General features: G+C 27.3%; 1 protein-coding gene across 1 annotated transcript; it reads left to right on the top strand.

Moving 5' to 3' along the window:
• The first annotated feature begins 7,461 nt into the window (after nt 1-7,461).
• LOC132921335 (eukaryotic translation initiation factor 2-alpha kinase) lies at nt 7,462-16,807 on the top strand. The gene is made up of 15 exons (XM_060984307.1): nt 7,462-7,694; nt 7,758-7,884; nt 8,083-8,233; nt 8,301-8,484; nt 9,776-9,944; nt 10,000-10,128; nt 10,332-10,455; nt 13,083-13,181; nt 13,237-13,517; nt 13,600-13,859; nt 14,012-14,161; nt 14,673-15,183; nt 15,680-15,853; nt 15,910-16,074; nt 16,149-16,807. The coding sequence occupies exons 1-15, from the start codon at nt 7,576-7,578 to the stop codon at nt 16,329-16,331; spliced, it is 2,826 nt and encodes a 941-aa protein (XP_060840290.1). The 5' UTR covers nt 7,462-7,575; the 3' UTR covers nt 16,332-16,807.
• The last annotated feature ends 4,179 nt before the right edge of the window (nt 16,808-20,986 follow it).

Genomic DNA, 20,986 nt, shown 5'->3' with positions numbered 1-20,986 from the left:
CCTTGAAAATTTAAGATTAGCAAGTCATACACGTCATAATGCTGTATTACTGTGATATTTGGTGTTGCTGATAACATTGAATTTATGGTTGGTGACTTTTTTTTTAATTTACCCAACGTTAAAAGCGAATGTCACCATCATGGGGAGGACCAGGATATTCAATTGATAAAAGCTATTGTTTAAAGTTTATGTGCAAAGGTCATTTTGAGGGAGGTTTAGATATTTTTAATCTTACTAAAACTATTGAAACTATAACATCGCATTTCATATGCCAAAAAATACAATTATATTAGAAGTAAAACACATGATTATGGTTTTAAGTATAAACTAAACTTTATATTATAATATTTCAGTCTTTGTGGTTAGAACCTAACTTTGGAAAAGTGGAAATCCAGCAGAATATTAATAATGGAAAGTTAAATTCACTTACAGCATTCTATGGAGACTTCAATAATTATTGGAGTAACTGACAGTTCAACAGTTGTCAGTTATTATTGATAACATTATTGTTTACATTTATTTATTAATTGTGTTTGTTTATTAAAAATAAAGTTATCTCGATTTTTCTTCATTATTTTTACTTGTATTTAGTGTAACAAATTAATAATATAATTTTGTGTTTATTTTTTTAATATAAAAATATTAAATATATACATAGCTAATATATCTAAATTGCGTGTTAAAAAAGTTATAGAAAATTAAAAATGATGTCAGAGGTAAACATGACGTAAATCAATTTGACATGTAATTTTTGTCTTTCAGTATGTAAATATGAAAATTGAATTCCTAAATAGAATAATAATATACTAAATAATATTATATAGGTCATCAATTAATGTCTTTACCTACTTATTCAAGAGTGGCCTCCGTGCAGTACGATCAACGGATCAACAGACTATATTATACTATATATTATACGAATAACGCATTATAATATTACTGATTTCGTATGATTTAGAATCTCTTGAAGTCATATTATATACAAAGTCTACTTACCTATAAGCTATAATGATATCTAGATTTTATAATTTACATTACCAACGCTCAACGCGCGGGTTTTGTCTTAATTTTTTATGGTATTATTGGAAACGCTTTAGGTGTTTGTAAAAATACTTTAAGAATTAATAAATGTTCATGATTGCGATTTCTAATCACCGAATCGAACACTAGTCATTTTTTAAATTATTTTCATGGGAAAATATGTCCGTAGAGTTAAATTGAAAGATGACAAATTAAATATAATAAAAGACCATGTAAACGTATAAAACAAGTGAAGAATAAATAATAATATACATTGAAATACCAATGCTCGTTAAAATATTAAAATATAATTTATTCTATTTACCGTATACGTACCATCACGTGTTATACATAAAAATAATCGTATTTGGATGATAAAAAGTATGTTAAATTCTAATGCTGACCGATAAAAATGATGAACGTATAGGTACTATAGCTGGGCCAGTAATAAACAACGTTGTACTCGTCGTCTGGGATTCACAGCATCAGACGAAACTCGAATCCATTTCATTTGCAATTCATAGTTTAGACGTCAAACACGAAGAACAAGAATAATTATTATATAAAATGTCATCAGCCAACATTAATGAAATCGAATTCATTATTTCGTGGATAGAAGATACAGTATAGTTGATGAACCGACGACGTACGTACAATTGTGGTTCTCAGCTGAAGCCGTCGGATAGGACGTGAGCAATACAAGACCATATGGGCGGTACTAGAAAGAGGAGAGACGGAGTCTCGTGGTTAGACGATGAGTTCGCGGGTGTCGCACGCTCGGTCACAGACGCGTTAGATTCCCTATACGGCCAGACGAACTGCAGTGGCTAGCGGTACCGGAGTGGACAACGATGCTGCCTTAACGGCAACAATATAGCGGTTGTGGCAATCGTTACTAATTTACGACAGCTCGACAATAATAATTAATCGTTACGTAACAATGCGACGAACACGAAACGTCATAGATAAAGGTATATAGTTGGAGCGAAACTGTATTGCTTGCACACGACACACGTACAAAGGTAAAACGACAAACGGTAGAAAAGTTGGCGTGTGATGGCGACGGAACAGCTGCAGGCGAAGAAGCCGGACAGCAACGATAAAAACATTAAAATCGTACTAAAGCGTTTGACGTGGAGTCGTAGGTTGCCATGAAGCGGTGGTACACGCTTGGATGCACGTCAAAATATAAACGTCCCGGCGTACGACGTTTACGCGTCGCAACACAGGTGGAGGCTGGCGAACGCAATCGGGGACGCATAAATATTTTTATACTGCGACCGATAAAGCAGTCGAATGGTATTTTGCGATCGTACAAAAATACAATGTCGGTGTAGGAGTCGTTTCAACAAGATATTGCGTAAAAGTAAAAAAAAATAACAAATAACAAAAATCGTGTGATATGAGATTACGCGACACGCAACCAATGGTCAGCATGTCTTTGAATGCAATGACAATGTCTTCTATAGTTGCAGTGGCACGACGGTACTGAAAGAGATCCATATATATATACACTGATTGTGGCTATGGTGACGATATAATATATATTTATTATGTATTAAAATACTGTGGTGACATCGCCGACATCGTGTCACGGACTATATGATATTAATGTCAATACTACGCGTCATTGATAACAATAATATGCACAACGAGACAATGCGTAACCATTAAACGGTTACCGGCCAGCGTTTGCACCGGCGAGTACGCGCGATTTCGATGTGATGCGTCGTCCGGCAATAGTGAATTAAACGGGCCGCAGGTATTCAAAATGAAACTGATGCGCCACCATCATCACACGAACCAGCGGTATATATACGTGATGGCAATATGCAAATTACATACCTACCAATACGAATGGTGAATTAGTGAATCATCGAGTGGCTATACATTTTACGCACCAAAACGATACATGGTTTTGAGTGTACCAATACATTCGTCAGTCAATTAATACTAACTATGTATTAATACACATTATTATAATATATATATGTACAACATGTTACATTTTACACACTTATACCTATAGGTTTATATAATTGTACCTTCCTGGCTGGCGACTGCAGTCTGCAATATTGCGAGTTGCAATGAGTTGTAATTTTCTATAATATGATGGTGTACACGTTACTCAATGGTTATTTGTTCAATACTTATATACAACTTTTAAACGGTTTAAATCTTCAAATAAAACATTATCATATAACATTTGTCTTCAAAAGACTTTCAACTAGAAATATCCATTCAGCTAGCTGCCTAGCTATGAATTATTGTTATGTTCTCGGCTAACAGAATACTTACCGAGTGTCAAGTTAAATATTGTAAAATAGTGCTATGTTGAAACACTCGATTAGACATAATGTATTGCTCTACGCATAAATGTAGTCAAATTGTCTGTACAATGCGCCGGACTAACCGAGTAATGTGATACGCGCGTATAATGTATTATCATTATATTTATATTTAATTAAAATATAAATGTTTTTTTTATTTGATCATTTTAGCTTTAAATACAGGCGTTATTAGCTATAGATAGGGCACTACTATACAATATCAATTATTTTATTTTATTAATCATTATTACCATGGCTAGCCAGGGGCGGATCTTGAGTATTTTGAATCAAAATCAATAATACATACTCTTATTTTTAAACAAAATTGTTAATATATTTAATATTATATTGCATGATATTATATTATATAATATTATATCATATTATATTATATGATTACATAATATCACACATCAAAATAATAATTTATAGATATAGGTAATATACATAATATGTAGCATGTCTTATTAATAAGAAAAAATATCTTTATGGATTCTTATACTTTATAGGCTTATAGCCTTATAGGTCGAATTGAAGTCTTCGTTTATGGTCTAGTAGTATTCTTATTTACTGTATTTTTAATTTATATAATACTCGTAGACCGTAGTTACTTAAAAGTAAGTCCCTACACTGAGTATATATTATTATATATGTATAAAATATAAGTTATCAATCTAATATCAATTATATTATATAATACTGTCATAAATTTAAATATAATAATAATTTATTCATTATGTGTTTATAATATTTCTTCACTTACTCCACACTATTATATTCTTCTAAATGATATTATTTTCACATCATCAGTTTGATAACTTATAGTTATAAATTATACAATATTATATAAAATGTTACATATATTTTGTTTTTACTATTAAAATGTATAAAAATATAATGTTTAATAATATTTTAATTTTTTTAATACAATATCATCAGTTCGATAACTTATAATTTTATATAAAATAAAGTATATTTTTTGTACATATGTACCTGTTTTACGCCGTGTAGGAACTTACACATCATATATGTAGGAATGAATGTATGTAATTCTTTACCTGTTATTCTCGTGTAGGAACTTACGATTCCCCTTTTATTTAGTCCCTTAAAGTGTCGCCGCTCACCACTTATAATCCAAGACACCGACTATCGTCAGCTGGCAACATACACGTCATACACCCATCAGTATACATTAAACATAATATACAATATACATATTACCCGTTTTGTCGATATTTTATATAATTATATGCAGTATAGTGTTGTCATGTTGAAATTTGTAAGACAGCGCAAATCGTAATTTTATTTCTAGGTTTCTTTATTGAACTAAATTATATTGTATTATTGGTACAATGGTACATAGTATAAGTCTTTAAGTTGTTGTTTATTTTTTTTAATTATTTTAATGCATTCATATTATATTATGTGTAAAAACGCCACGGAATTTATTGTATTTTTTATAAGGTGTACGGTGTACGGTGTACCCAATTATTATACTTACATATTTGTAAAATAACTATTATAATATGTCTAGTATCTTGTATGTGAATTTTTTAAAATATTATATATAGCAATATAGGATCAGGCGGATCAGCTGACCAGTCTGCGATCCTTAGTAATACAATGTATACTACATCGTTTTATGAGTAATATAATTTATTTATTTCAGTTTTTGTACTATTATATAGCATTTTAATTGTAATAGTTCAGCTGCAATAGCTGTCTGTCTAATCTAAATATTTACAAAAAAATATTACTATATCATACACAGTTATATTTATTATTGGTTTAATGATTTGTCTATTATATATATATATATTGTATACCGGTTATTACATAATAATATTTACATATTAAGTATAGTTTTATAATTAAGAAAGAATTGAATTTAAATAATAGTAAATGGAGGAAGGGTATTATCTTTTATCGTTATTACTTTTTTTTTCTATAAATTATATATGTCACAAACACAAAAACTCGCGATGTATGCATTTTAATATGTTAACTATATGCTAATTTATAATCGAACGTTTTTGGTCATTAATGATTTAAAATGGTTTTTATTATAATTTGAAAACGTATAATTCATAATTTTAATATATTCCACATTTCTACTATAATTCCGTCACATTATTCATTCAGGGAGTAAAAACGGGTAACTCGCAGAAAATGTTACCCTAATCGGTTATTCCATACCTGTAACGGCTGAATAAACCCACATACATAGCGACAGCGCCTTACCAACACAGTGAAGTATATACATAATAATATAATATACATATATTATTATATATTACATAATAATATACAGATACAGTATTGAGTATACACTATACTTTACCAACAACGAAAAAAAAGATGACGAAATTATGATGGGTACCGCATACAGTTACCTAATATCAATCAATAGACAGTCGATTGTACACAGCCAGATAGTTGCGTGTACATAAATAGTAAATACATTATATTATCATTTGTTAATTTGTTATTATATCGACCGAACAACGGAGAAAAAACGGGTGATTGTAATAAAACTCGGCCCGAGGAAAAAAAATATTCAAAAGATCTATTTTATAATCGGCCCGGGGTTTTTCAGGTAACAATTATTGACGTGTAAAGACGGCCATAATAAAAATAATGGTATAATTTTCTTATAATATTTTTAAGAACCATTTAGCATTACCCAGAGGTCACCACGAGGAAGCGATTCTCATTATCTTCCAAAAATTATTTTCATTTTCGTATTATAATTTATGGTATACAATTCGTAAAAATGTAGATAAAATGTTTCAATGTTGGATTTAATTTGAGATTCGGTACAAAAAATATAAGTAAAATTGTTAAATTATTATTTATTGGTCAAAATTATCGAGCCGAGTTTACAACCGACCATTTTTATCATCTTAAATTTCCGAGCCGAGTTTACAACAAAATGGTACTATAGGTTAGTTTACCATCTCCCACAAACAATTACACCCGATTTGAAACGCAAAATCCGTAACCCACAACATTTTTACCTGGATTTTAATATAACATCTGAATCTCTGATAAGTAAGTACCCTGCAGAGTACCCAGAAAGAGTTTTTAATCCATTTTAACTTATAAATTAAAATACATTGTGGGCACTACCCACCACCCCAAAAAAATGGTCAGGTGGCCGCACGACTATGTGCCACTAGAATACTATAAGTTGAATTAATTTTTGCCAAAAAAATAGTATAAATAAGGTATATAACACAGATAATCTATGTGTATATAATAATAATTTTTTTTTTTTTATTATTAAAAATAAGTATATTTACAATCTATACATAAGTGTATAATGAGTAAGTGTGGTGACAGAGTAAATAAGTAACATATAAAAATAACAAGAGAAGGAAGGCTCCCAGCAGTGCCACCTGACCAGAAATAATAATAATTATAGATCGATATGAATGAATAAGTGATACAATAAATTTAAAATTAGTCTAAATATTTTGGAAATGTTTTAGTTTAATACTGAACAATAATCAGCATTCAGCAATAATAATATATCGAAGTACAGTGCAAAAAATTATTTTATAAGTCCCAACGATTATCTACCTACGGGTTCCGATCAAAAAGAATAATATTATAGTCTACTATGTATAATACAGGTACAGCCACGATTCATACTCAGAACGTGTATGACTGAATAGTAAATATTATCCACTTTGATACGTCCTATTGAATATCATTTTCTATTTTCTATAGACTATATTGAGAAAAGAGAATAGACATTAGACAGAATAATGCAACCAAGTTAAAACGATTTCCAGTAGCACGTAAATGTAATTAACTAGTTTCGTCCCGTATTAACTTGCCAATGGTCATTAGACATTAAGTATTAACTTGGTCGCACTCTAATCTGTATATATTGTAGAAAAATATTAAGTAGGTACCTTATGTCTTCCTAGTTCCTACCAGTTACCACCTACCACGAATTAAGATAATATACTTAATTCGTGTTTCCTACTACCTAAATATTTTTTATCTCGATGATAGTATGTTTGTAAATGTGTTATAGCATAGAAATGGTATTATCATTTATCACTACATAATATTATTTATTATTTGTTTTGTTATTATTATTATGATTTTTATCAATAATATTTGTGTCTTGTAAACACACTAAGCTGAGCCTGTGACTAGGTTTTATAATTATTTGAATAATGTCTCTTGAGTTTTATAACGTATTCCGTAAACAATGAATTTAATCATAATTAAGTATTTATTAAAAGTAGTGTTTATAGTTTTTGGAGTTCAAACTGTGTTTGTCCTCTGTGACAAACCAGTTTGCCCAGGAAATCATGATGCCAATAAACAGTGAGTAAATAATGAAAAAAGTGTTCATAATTTGTATTAATCTAAATGTTTTATGCATGACAGATTTATATTCATAAGTACTTTGGATGGAAAACTTACAGCATTAAATACTGCTGATGGTGGAACAGAGGCTTGGGAATTTTCAACTGAGCCAGGAGCATTGTTATCTTCTAGTATTGACCAACTAGAGGTAAAAAAAAAAAAAAAGTGGGCTAATAAACAAGCTAAAATGATTTATTATGTATACATTAATGTATGAAGTATTAGATAGTGAACAATGTAATGCATTATGTCATATAGGTAGATTAAAATAATTCCTGCTAAAACAATGAAAATTGTAAATGCCTGAATGTAATATTTTATTAATTTATAACACTTTTTTTTGAAGTTATCAAACCATGGTCATTGGGTACGAATGATTCCATCATTGAGTGGAAGTTTGTACAAATTTGATGGTGAAAATCTTGATCGTATACCATTTACTGTCGATTCTTTATTAAAGTCATCTTTTCGATACAATGATGATCTATTAATATCTGGTATGTTTTTTTAAGAGTGTTTAATGAATTAATTAATTTAACTATACACTTTTGTTTAAAATTAAAGGCGGAAAGATTAGTCGAACATATGGTGTTGATTTGAGCACTGGTCAATTATTATATACATGTGACATGGCTCAGTGTAATAATATTACAAGTAATAGTTTCACAAGCATAGATGGAAATATTTTAATTTTACAGAGACAAACACAAACTGTTCGAGCATCAGACCCTCGTACTGGAATAGAAAGGTAGAGTTTTAGTTGTAATTAAAAACTAATTGTAAATCTTAATATAATATTTTTTTCTCTTCAAATTAACTTCTATTAAGCGCCGGATTGGCAAGATATCAGCCTACCGAGTCTTAGAATTTCTAATGTTTGATTACAGCTACAGCTACTATACGGTCGAAATAGTTCAAATCAATTATATTTTCTATCAATGTTTGTACTAATTTATCATAAAAATATACTACCAAACACTTTAAACCGACCCATATTTCTGAATTTTTTTCGGTAGCTCACCAGACCAATTTTCTGGCTCTGCTTCTGTTAGCTCTTGCGTATCAATGAAGCAGGACCGGCGTTATGAAGAGGCAAAGCGGGGCATTTGTCCAGGGCCTCGCGTATTCAAGAGCCTCACGCTTTTAATTACATCTATGTCCTATAGGCTATAGGTGACTATGGTTATTGGTTAAATAAGTTTTGCCCAGAGCCTCGCAAAAGGTAGCGCCGGTCCTGCAATGAAGTCTGTATAGTACAGGGGTCAGGAACCTTTTCGTAAGATAGAGCTATTTTTTCAAAAAAATACAAAACCATGATGTACAGAGAGCTCATGATGTCACAAGGTTTAAACCACTTTTTTTTTTTTTTAGTTTTAGTTGTTAGTATAGATTATAGAATATTAGAATAAAGATAGTATTATTATTTCATTGAGAAATTAGTAGGTTAGGTAATAATACGACTTAAATTTAGAAAATATAGATAAACCTCATTTAATTAATTTATTATTATTATTGTTTATACAAATATAATATTTTTTAATTTAAAAAAAATAATCACTATATAATTTATATTTTACGGGTCTCGATATATTGATGAATTTTCCAAAGATCCGCAGGTTGCATGTTAAAGAGCCACAAGTTCTCGACTCCTGGTATAGTACAACAATTAATGTTTTAGTACACAAATTTTCTTTTCAGATACAATCATAAATATTTAAAGACTTAATGGTATAAAAACATTTTTATATATTCACTCACCCAAAATCATATTTGCTATATAATAAAAAGATAAGAAAATTTACATATAATATGTATGTATACCTATATTCATAAATTATATTTAGTTATTGATTTCTAAATAAAACTACTAAAGCATTAAATATTTATTTTACTTAAGATTTATGTTTGACACCATGTATATGAGTTAACAAATACAACAAATTAACATTGTGGGTTTACAAACAAAACTTATATTCTTAATTAATGATGTTTTATAGTAAAATTGTATTTAGAACAATTAATATTTTGAAATGTTTTAGGTGGAATTTTAGTGTTGGGTTACATGACATAAAAGTAATTATGGATTTAAATAATAATTGTCATACTACAAATCCTAGTGTCAAACTTGATTTTAAAATAAACATTCCTAAAGGAGTTATAACAGCAGTTGCATTCGACAGGCCTCAAGAAGTTATTTGGACTCACAAAGTATTTTATTTATATTTTTTAATTAATATATATTAATTTGAAATTTAAATTTTAGTCAAAGTCCCCCATTGTAAATGTCTGGAAATTTGAACATGGGAAAGTGGAACCAATTGATTTATTTAAACGTGATCATAACATGAATTCTATAGATCCTTTAGTTTATCTTGGGATGCATAACAAACAAGTACAATTATTTATATAAACTAAATAAATTCTTAATTTTATTTATTTTTAGATATTAATTTAAGGTTGTACAAATATATTTATTAAAGTTTAATATATTCAATTATGAATCAATGTATTACATTCTTGTGCAATCTAAAATTAATATCATAATATAAGTTCTATTGTTACTTTATTAGTATATATTCATTGTACTTTATACAGTTGTATATTCAAGAAAGTGATAAAATATTTGCAATTAATCCAACTTCATATCAACAATCACTTCTTCTTGAAGAGGATGAAGTAGATAAATCTAGAATTCCTTGGAAACCAATACCAGTTTCTGGTAAGTGCTTTTATAAAATAAGGTGATAAATGATAATTGTATTCTAAAATGTATTTATTAAAATAATAAGATTTTTATTTTTTTAATATATACATTTTTTAATACATACTTATTTGATTAATTTTATTCTGCTTAAATTTGCATTTAATATATAACTATTTATTATAATTATACTTAAAACTAAATTTTCTAATTTTAAATATTTATATATATATATGTGTGTGTGTGTGTGTTGTAATGCAGTAAATTATATTAAATTTAATAAACGTTATTAACCAGCAATTACATAATAGAAATAGAAATAGAAAAAAATACATAATAATAAATATTTTGCAAGGGTTATAACATTAATAACTAAGAATTTACGTTAATTCCAAACAATATTAGTTAATCATGTTAATTATATTTAAAATGTTTGCATTATAATTGATTATTTTGATATGATAATAAACTATGGCATATTTTCGAATTGCATAATTTCACAACTACTCGACAGGTGCATTTTTTGTTTTACACTTCGCCTTACAATTATAAATGAGTTATTATCGCTACCTACGTTTTTTATTAATTATATCAAATATAATATTGTTAAATTTATTTTCCATTTAAAGTTCATCTATATTGAATTGTATTAATAGAACAATTTAAAGAAAATTAACACAATATTTTATGAATATTTCAACACACAAGACACAACGATGGTATAACAATATAATGATGTCGATCTGATGCGCACTGTGAAAGACTGACAAAAATATTATCTACAATAGTTACAATAAAGTAGTAAGCCCCATTAAGAATTTTTTAAAACTTAATTAATGGTTGTAGTTAGACACAGGACTAACCTATAGTAGATATTATAAATCTCAGTCCGTGGTTTTATCTATTGCGGCAATAATACTATAAAGTACCATTAAGATAACAATAGTGGGTTTAAGGGGGTGGCTATAGTGGCATTAGCCCCCCCCCTTGGGACTAAGCTATCTTTTTTCCTAAAGCGAGTATTATGATTTATCAATAATTATTATAAAATATCGTCATAGAAGAATAATATGATTATTTATTAGTTGAATGCTCTGGATGGCTCTGACGCACAGCGTGGTCTCTGTAAAATTATATATAACTACCTGTCTCGATCCACGTACACTGTACAGCTAAGTAATTCCTTAAACCTCAATAATTATTGATAAATAAATATTGTTTAAGACATGGTAAAAGTTTAAAAAGCTCCATGTAGCACTGCCAATTTTTTTTAAGGGATAACTAAAAGTGGGTTTATAAAATTTGAATTTATGCTTATAAGTATTTACAAATTGTGCACTGCATTTTAGTATGATCAAAATTCAAAAAGTTTTTTTAAGCTTCGCTAACTTCACTTTAGGGATAAAAAAGAGAGGGCTGACTTACAATATCTTTCAAATTGTACATAATATTTTGATCTTGTCAAACACTTGGAAATTACCAAAGGCTACAGATTTACAGAAGTTAGCCATGATTTAAACTTTTGTGGATAATTGAAAATGGCTAATTTACAAATTATCAATGTATGCTTAATAATACTTGCATGTAACTTACTGATTATTGAGAAAACTTGAATTAAAAATTTTGAAGTTAGGCAGCCAATTTCACATACTTCCTTAGGTCATATTTTAAGATACCTTTTTGAGTTGGGGTTTGTGTGAGAGGAAAATAGTTTGATTAAATGGTTTTGATGATTTTGAGTTTTTTGGTAGAGCGAAGAGTTGTAACTTTTTTTCAACTGGTTTAGAGTTTGGATATTGAGGTTTTTGCTGAGATTATTGTTTGTTAAGTACTGTGGAGTGGAGACAATTTAACAAAGACAAATGGATTTAGGTGTTTTGTAAGCAAAGGCCAAAGATTGAATAAATAAAGTGCTATGTCGCTACTTTAAAAAACTGCAGCCAGAATAGTGTATTTTGTAAAAAATGTGAGTTTAAAATCAACAATCAACATTGATTGAACTCAAAAATAAATATTTCAAAATAACATTTTTTATGACAAGAATACTTTAGTGTATAATGACTATAATGATAATAGTTTTATTCTACAAATATAAACAATAAAAAAAATATTATCTTAATTTTGATTAAATTGTAATTAATTTAGATATGTACAGTGGATTCCGCTTAATGTGGACACGTCGCGGCCAGCCTTGTTTGCTCACATTAAGCGGTTGCCCATAAAAACCGAAATTAGTTGTATTAATTATTTGGTATTGGGACCAGACCATTTTGCCCATATTAAGTGGATGCCAATATTAACCGGTGCTCACATTAGGCAGAATCCACTGTATTTCAAATTTATTAAAACAATTTTGTTTTCTAATTATACATTAAATTCTTTTAACTCAAATTAAAATCCAGAACTAAGTTAAGTAATTAATAATATCTAATTTTAAAATAATAACAACATATTTAACAAATTTAAATCATTAGAAGAATTAATAATACTCGTATTTGAAAATATAACAAATAATTATTATTCCCGTTGTTAATATTGAAATATTAATGTAAATTAAATCACTGATAATAAATAACAAAAAAAGTCATAAAATATTTTTAGAAAGAAAATATGTACTAACTGTTTAATTGTTGTTACTTTAAAAGGTCAAATCATTTCAAAAAGTTCTTCAGCTGTACAAACTACTGATGATGTATCTAAAACTACAGCTATATCAGTACTGTACGCATCAGAGTACATCAATGGTAATATTTTTAGATTTTGATTATATTTAGCAAGTTAAGTCATTTTTTCTCATAGGTAATGGTTATTATCTTAATGGACCAAAAAAAACCAAAAGAATAACAGATGGAAAAAAATATAAAAGTTTTAATACTGAGAATGAAAATGAAACTGAAAACAACCAAGAAAGTATTATTAAATATGAAGAAGGGCTTGAAATGCCAGTTGAAATAATTATTGTTTCGTTATGGTATTGGTGGAAAGAAGTATTATTTATAAGTGTTATAACAGCCATTTTGATAAACATCTTTATTCCATCTCGTATAGCTCGAATAATTACTTTTATCCGCAATCATTCTGTAAGTTTGATAACTATTTATTTAAAATACATACAGATTTTTTTATACTTAAAATAAATAATTGTGTAATTTTTAATATCAGAAAAAAAATGAAGATGATGAAAAAATTGTAGAACTGATTGAAAATAAAGTTGATTGTGGTAAAGACTCTGGTGTTGAATTGTCATTAAATAGTATTGTTCAAAAACAATTACATCCAACAGTAGAGTTTAAATCACGATATCTACAAGATTTTGAACCAATCCACTGTTTAGGGAAAGGAGGTTTTGGAATAGTATTTGAAGCTCGAAATAAAATAGATGACTGCCACTATGCTATTAAAAGGATACCTTTACCATCACAGTAAGATAATTGTAAATTACTATAATATTAAATAAACTATACAATACTTTATCAAATTTAACTTAAAGTATTTAATAACAAATACTTAATACTCAATATTGTATGTACAATGTGTATCAACAAAATTTTATAACTGTATTTGTTTATATTAGAGAAGAATCTAGAAATCGTGTACTTCGTGAAGTTAAAGCATTAGCAAAGTTGGATCATCAATATATTGTTCGGTATTTCAATACTTGGCTTGAAGAACCTCCTAGTGGCTGGCAAGAAAAACATGATGATGATTGGTTAAAAAATTCTGGGTAAATAATATAAAAATAATCAACATCATTTTTCCACTGTTTGTAAATAAATTGGTAAACAAAAAAGTATTTCTCACAATTTTTGTTTTTTAATGTATGTACGCAATTAATGCATTTTTGATGGATAATAGTACTTTTTTCATAAAACTTAAAATTATACCCATTAATGTTTAATAGTAATCACACTAATCAATTAGTCAAACAGTAAATCTAGATTGTAGTCCATACTACTATTCTGTATTTGTAGCATACAGATCCAAAAATTAATGAAAACCAAAATTTCTTAATGAAAATTAATAAACCATTGTATTTGTATAGTGTTATTAACACCTAGATCAGATAGTTTTTTTCATTTCTATTTTGTACCACATAAAATACCTACCACTAAAATATGTGTACAAAACTATAAAAGCCTAGTTTATACTTTAAATTAATTAAATAGTTTTAAATTAATATTTTGATTAACATAATCATAATATTCTTATATTATAATATTATGTTTGTTTTTTAGTGATATGGACATGAGTAGTAATATAACAGCTAGTGAAAAACAAGTTACTAATCTTTGTCCAAATAAGCATCATGTTCGAGCAAAAAGTTTGTCAACAATGATAACGCTTCCAGAAAGCAGTGAAGAATTATCTGACATTTTAAATAACCCTCATGCATTACGATCATATAATGATAAAAGTGATTCATCTTTTATTATTTTTGATAGTCAAACAACTGACAGTAATAAAAAAGATTGCATATTAGATATTAGTTCAGACAACTTAACTAAAGGTAGTAAACGACGGAGATATAAATCTGAGTGTGATACAACAAGTAATGTCCATAGTGAACGAAAAACAAGACATTACTTGTACATACAAATGCAACTTTGTCATAAAAATAGTTTAAGGGAATGGTTGAAAGATAATACTAAAAATAGAGATATGAAGTATATTTTAAATATTTTTAGTCAAATTATACTAGCCGTTGAATATGTTCACTTGCAAGGATTAATACATCGAGATTTAAAAGTATGAACGATTTAAGTTACTTTTTATTAATAATAGTTAAAACTATATTACATGCTTAATTTATTAAATGTATACATTTATTGACTATCAAATAAGGTTATAATTTTACACAAAGTTGGGGATTATAACAATTTAAGATTTATTTATTTATTCGGGAATTTTTCTGTTGAAATTTTTTACTATTTAGCAATTATATTTTTAAAAATAAATAAATAAAAATTAATTTAACTAACCAAATAATTTTAATTCAACTACCCACCATACCATATTTAAGATTTTTATATTTCTATTTATTTTTATGTATTTCCAGTTAATTTTTATTTAGACTTAAATTTTTATTTAATTAAATATTTTAATGTAATAATTAAAAATATTTTATTTTGATATGGTGGTCTAAATCAAGTATACCTTTTATTTTAAATCAAATACTTTAATTTGTATAATATTGTAATGTAATTATTAATTTAATAATTTATTATGATTTATTTTATTTTAGCCTTCAAATATATTTTTCTCATTAGATGGCCAAATCAAAATTGGTGATTTTGGTTTAGTTACTGAAATGATAGAATCTGACGAAGGGATGACATTATTTGATAATAAAAAAAAATGGTTAAATGAACAACACACTGATCGTGTTGGTACACAATTGTATATGAGTCCAGAACAGGTAAATAATGTAAAAGATATTTAAGAATACCTAATATTTTTGAAAAAATATTACAGATATCTGGAAAGTCATATAATTATAAAGTAGATATATATTCTCTTGGAGTTATATTTTTTGAATTGCTCAATCCTTTTACTACTGAAATGGAAAGGTACCAAACATTAACTCAACTTAGAAATTATATATTTCCTCCACAATTTTTGAAAACGTTTAAAAATGAAGTAAGTGAATACCTTTTAAATTAAAAAAAATTTATTTACTAACTAAAAATATTTATTATTGATGTTTTTTTTAGTATGATTTGTTGTGCTTAATGTTATCACCAGATCCAACATTACGTCCAACTACATTTGGTATTAGAGCTAGACTACCGTTGAGTACTCCTGATTCAAATTTAGATCCTGTATTAACTGATAGCACTTATGAGTTTGAACTACATAACAGAAAAAGTAGTGCTATTAAAGTATTAAGAAACTAATGATAATATATATGTACATAATTTCTTATGGTAAAATATTGTTGTTAATTAACTTGAAAATTAATTAAATTTTATAGGTATAAGTTACCTAAATAATTAATTTTTAATAAATATAATAATAATTTACATTTAATTATTTAAGTATTATTTATTATTATAACTTAATTTTAAAGACTGTAAAAACATTTTAATAATCTAAAAATACTTTTAAAATAATCATTTATAAAAGACCTATTAATTGTTATATTATCTGATTGTAATACAATTTTGAAAGTTATTATTTTTTTTTTTGATATTTAGAAATAAATTCTGATTATTGAAAAATTTCCTCCAAAAATGTACTGCCTAAGTAATCAAACATCTACCTTGTAAAACTAGAATGTTCTTTACTCAAATGTTAAACATTATGATCAGAATATCTTATTTCCTTATTTTATGTAAATATTCTATTATAAGCTTTATCTTAAAACTTAAAACATATTAACTACTTTTCCTCGTTTAGCTAAATCAGTCTCCTTATTATAAACCAATTCTCTCAAAAGTATTCAAAAAACTGATTAAATTGTATCTTACTTATAGTAAATAATACAAATATCTTACCTAACTCCTATAATCTCAAAAGCTTTATTTTAAGTCTTAAATAACTCCCCTTTTACCATGATTTAAAAATGCTCATTGTCATTAACTAAACTCTTCAACAAGTACTTCAATAACCGACTGTTTTTCTATTCTAATGTACTATTATCACTCAACGCTCATCAGTAACTTCTAGTCAACCAAAAAAAAAAGATTAAAACAGCATTGGTGTCATGACTCATGACCTGCTTATCTAAATGTTCAATAAAACAATAATATTAATATTAAATAAAATTATTTAAAGAAATATATATATATTAGAATTTACATAATATTCAGTAATCAGTAGTGGCCCCTGAGATGGTAGTTAGAGGGGGGTATTGACTTTGATTAGGGAGTCACGTATCAGCTATGTTATGAATTTATGATATATACCATTTAATGATGTATTTATTTTTTCTTAGTTTTTATTTACTGTAAGAAAAACTTATGTGGAACCTTGTATTGTGGCGTTAAAGTGAGGGGGAAGCAGGGGGACTCAGTCCCCTTACCTCTAATGGTGGTTAAAAAGCGTCCCCCTTTAACAAATTATTTGTAAGGTACATGAGAATGCTTCAATTATATTCAAACATTAGAAAATATAACTTAGATTCCCTTGAGATTAAATCATAAATTTTAATTTTTTACGAATTAATGTTATTTGTTAAAGTAAACATTTATTAAAGAAAATACAATTTATGTTCCTATTAAATATTATGATTGTTTTAATTTTCTAATAGCTCTTTATTAAATAATGTAAAGTCAAAGTGTGAATGTATGGTTCACCCTGCCATGCGTATAATTTGAATTTTTATTTTACAATTTAAAGTAGGTACTAAAAAGTAAAAACACTACATTTTTATGATATAAATATTTTTTATCTGGTTGATTTCTTTAGTTTTCTTAAAAGACAACTAATACTCACAACTTAATATTATGAGAAATAATATTCTCTTTTAAAATATTAAATTTGTATAAAAAAAATGGTTTTTCTTAAAAATATAGTATTATTTGTGATTTAAATTTTTTATACAATATTATTCAGGAATAAAAGTGAGATGAGTATGTTTCACCATCTCTGGTTATATCAATGGATTTCAACCGATGTGCCGCGATTGCCCTTGAAGTGTAGGAAGTGTACTGCAATACAATGTACCTATATATTATGTATATATAATATGTATAAAATATGCTTCACGTATTATATGGATTGGTGTGCCACGAAAATTTTGTAGGAGATGAAGTGTGTCGCATTGTTAAAAAGGTTTAAAACCGCTGATTTATATATTACATATTTATATTTTATATTACATTAGACATAATATATAAAATTATATATGGAATGCTTAAAACTTTATGAAGACATTAGTTACCCTGGAATTTTTTCCCCACTTTAAGCCCGGCTTGTATTCAATTTTCAAGGATTCTCGCTCACAAAAAAAAAAAAAAAAAATACTTAAAAAGTAAACAATTTCGAGTATATCCAATATCCATAAAGAGCAAAAATAGAGCCCAAATATTTAAAAAAAATGCATGTATAAATATTTGATAAAAACTTCAAATCTATACAGTTATTCATTTTTTAACTAAAAAAAAAACAAAATCGAGCTCATGTATTACCTATGAACCTACAACTCCTATTATAACTAATTTTACCTACAACTCCCGTTTTTCTTGATTTTTTTTCTCAATTGTTTTTAGCTAAGTAGGTATGGTGGATTTTTTACTTTCGACCCTTCCCTACATGTACAGCTATATACGATTTACTTGTTAATTTACTGTTAAATTATAGTAGACTAATTACCTATAAATTCCGATTTATAGGAGAAATCAGTTAAAGTGGTTTCATGGTAGTATTGATGAGTTGCCCATCCGGCCATCCCTACTCTATATAATATCCTTTGATCAACTCACCACATCGACACCACACCCGCTGGTCGTCAATTACCTACTGAATTGATTAGGCTGTTGACAAGACATTATATGCAATATAATTTCCATAAATCTCGACCTCATTATCATCGCTTCTCTTCTCTTCACTTTTAAAATTACCTTACTCTCATCGAATATCAGTACATAAAATGGATGCTAAAAATAAATCAATCTAAATCTATCCATACCTACCGGCTACCGGCTACCACATTTACTCTTAAACAAACAATTAAATATTTTGGACTAATCTTAGACCGTACACTAATCTGAATCCAGCATATTAAATCTAAATGACTCAATCTATATTACCAATTACGTCTACTCAAAATATTTATTAATAATAATAAAAACACTAATATCAACTCTAAAATGTTTAGCTATACCAAATCCCTAATTAAATCAGTCTTATTTATGCTAGCTTAGTTCAATAATAGGGGAATACAAAATAAATAAGCCAAAAAAATCCAAACGTTTCAAAACATAGAATAGGTAGGTGTCTACATTACCAACACTTACTCAACCGTCTTACCTATAACATTAACCCACTATGTAATTAAAAATCTCAGTATTTTCCATTCCTGGAAACTTGCCCACTGCCCAGACGTCTCAAACGAAAACGATGTCTTGGCTTTCTTTACCCCTCCCCCTCAGCATACGCATGCACTCATTTTATTGGTAAAAAAGTATAAATACAATAAAAATTAACCGTGAGTGATGTCATTGTTGGTTGACACACGTAAACCTACGTGTGATGTCTCCATCTTATACAAACATACAACACAGCAAAATTTGCGTACCTACAGTATAGAATCAATTAAGTGTTTTAGCTTAAATATTAGAGTGAATTAACCTAGTATCAAATTTAAAGTTAAAGACATAATCTGTGTTTAAAAGTTAGATTCTTTTGATTTTTTCATTTTTAAGCAAGATTTGACTATTTGAGTATCTATTACATATTACTTGTTAAAAATGCTTGTACATAGTTTAAAAATTAAAATATCGATAAAAGCTAACTCTTATAAACACAGATTAGGTATGTTCTTAACTTTAATTTTGATAATAGGACAATTCACTCTTAATATTTATGCTATTAGCTAATGATACTACATAATTGATTCTACTGATATGTTGTAAATAAAGAAATGAATAACAAATAATATTAGAAAATAAGGTAGGAAAGTGTTAAGTGGTGCACTGGTGCCTAGTGCATACTTTGCTACACATAATGATGTGTCAAATGAGTCACTAACCACTAACGGATGTGCTAAATTTGAATTCAATGATTTATTATTGCATACGAAAAACGATTCTAATCGGAACAGTCTACATATAAATCATAAATATATTTATACTTAAAAATATATTTTATATGTTTTTTAATATAATGATATAATAGCTATTCATTTTTTTATCCTTCTATTAATATTAGGTATGGTAGATATTGACTTAATTTTAACCAACTACAGTTGGTTTTTTTTTTTAACAAATATTGTGTTTATTATATTATTAGCATAATAGGTTAGTATATAACACATTTACACGATTACTGTTATATTATATATTTAAATATAATTGTTATTAACTTTTGAATTTTGATTTAATAACACCTTGACCGTACTGTAATAATGTAAATACCATAAAACATGCAGTGTGAAGAGGTTCATAACATAAATAGATAATAAGTAGGTACCTACCTTAAAATAAATCAATAATATATTATGAACATTGCATTGTGTATAGTAAAATTCATAATATATAAGACATAGGTACATCATTTTTTTATATTTTTACGAAAAAATTTTTTTAATTTATAACAAAATGAATTTTTAGTATTTTCATTAGTTTCGAAATTTTTACTCTTAAGTAAAAGTACTATAGTAATAGTAATATAGGTCCAAATTTCTATCAGAAACCACTCCCAAAGCTGAAAATTAAGTATTTTTAGGACCTCAAAAGGTAATGGTTGATACTTATTGATAGTCTTCAATATAAGCTTCATTTCGTTGTTGCCGTTCCATATTTTTTTTTTGTATCACGAGGTGTTTTTAAAATGTCGATACTTTTAATTTTTATGTTTATTTCCTTTGGACTTCATTTATAAGTACAGC

Source organism: Rhopalosiphum padi, chromosome 2 (genome assembly GCF_020882245.1).
Source record: "Rhopalosiphum padi isolate XX-2018 chromosome 2, ASM2088224v1, whole genome shotgun sequence".
In the NCBI taxonomy this organism is placed as follows: domain Eukaryota; kingdom Metazoa; phylum Arthropoda; class Insecta; order Hemiptera; family Aphididae; genus Rhopalosiphum; species Rhopalosiphum padi.
This window is presented reverse-complemented; position numbering and strand designations above follow the sequence as displayed.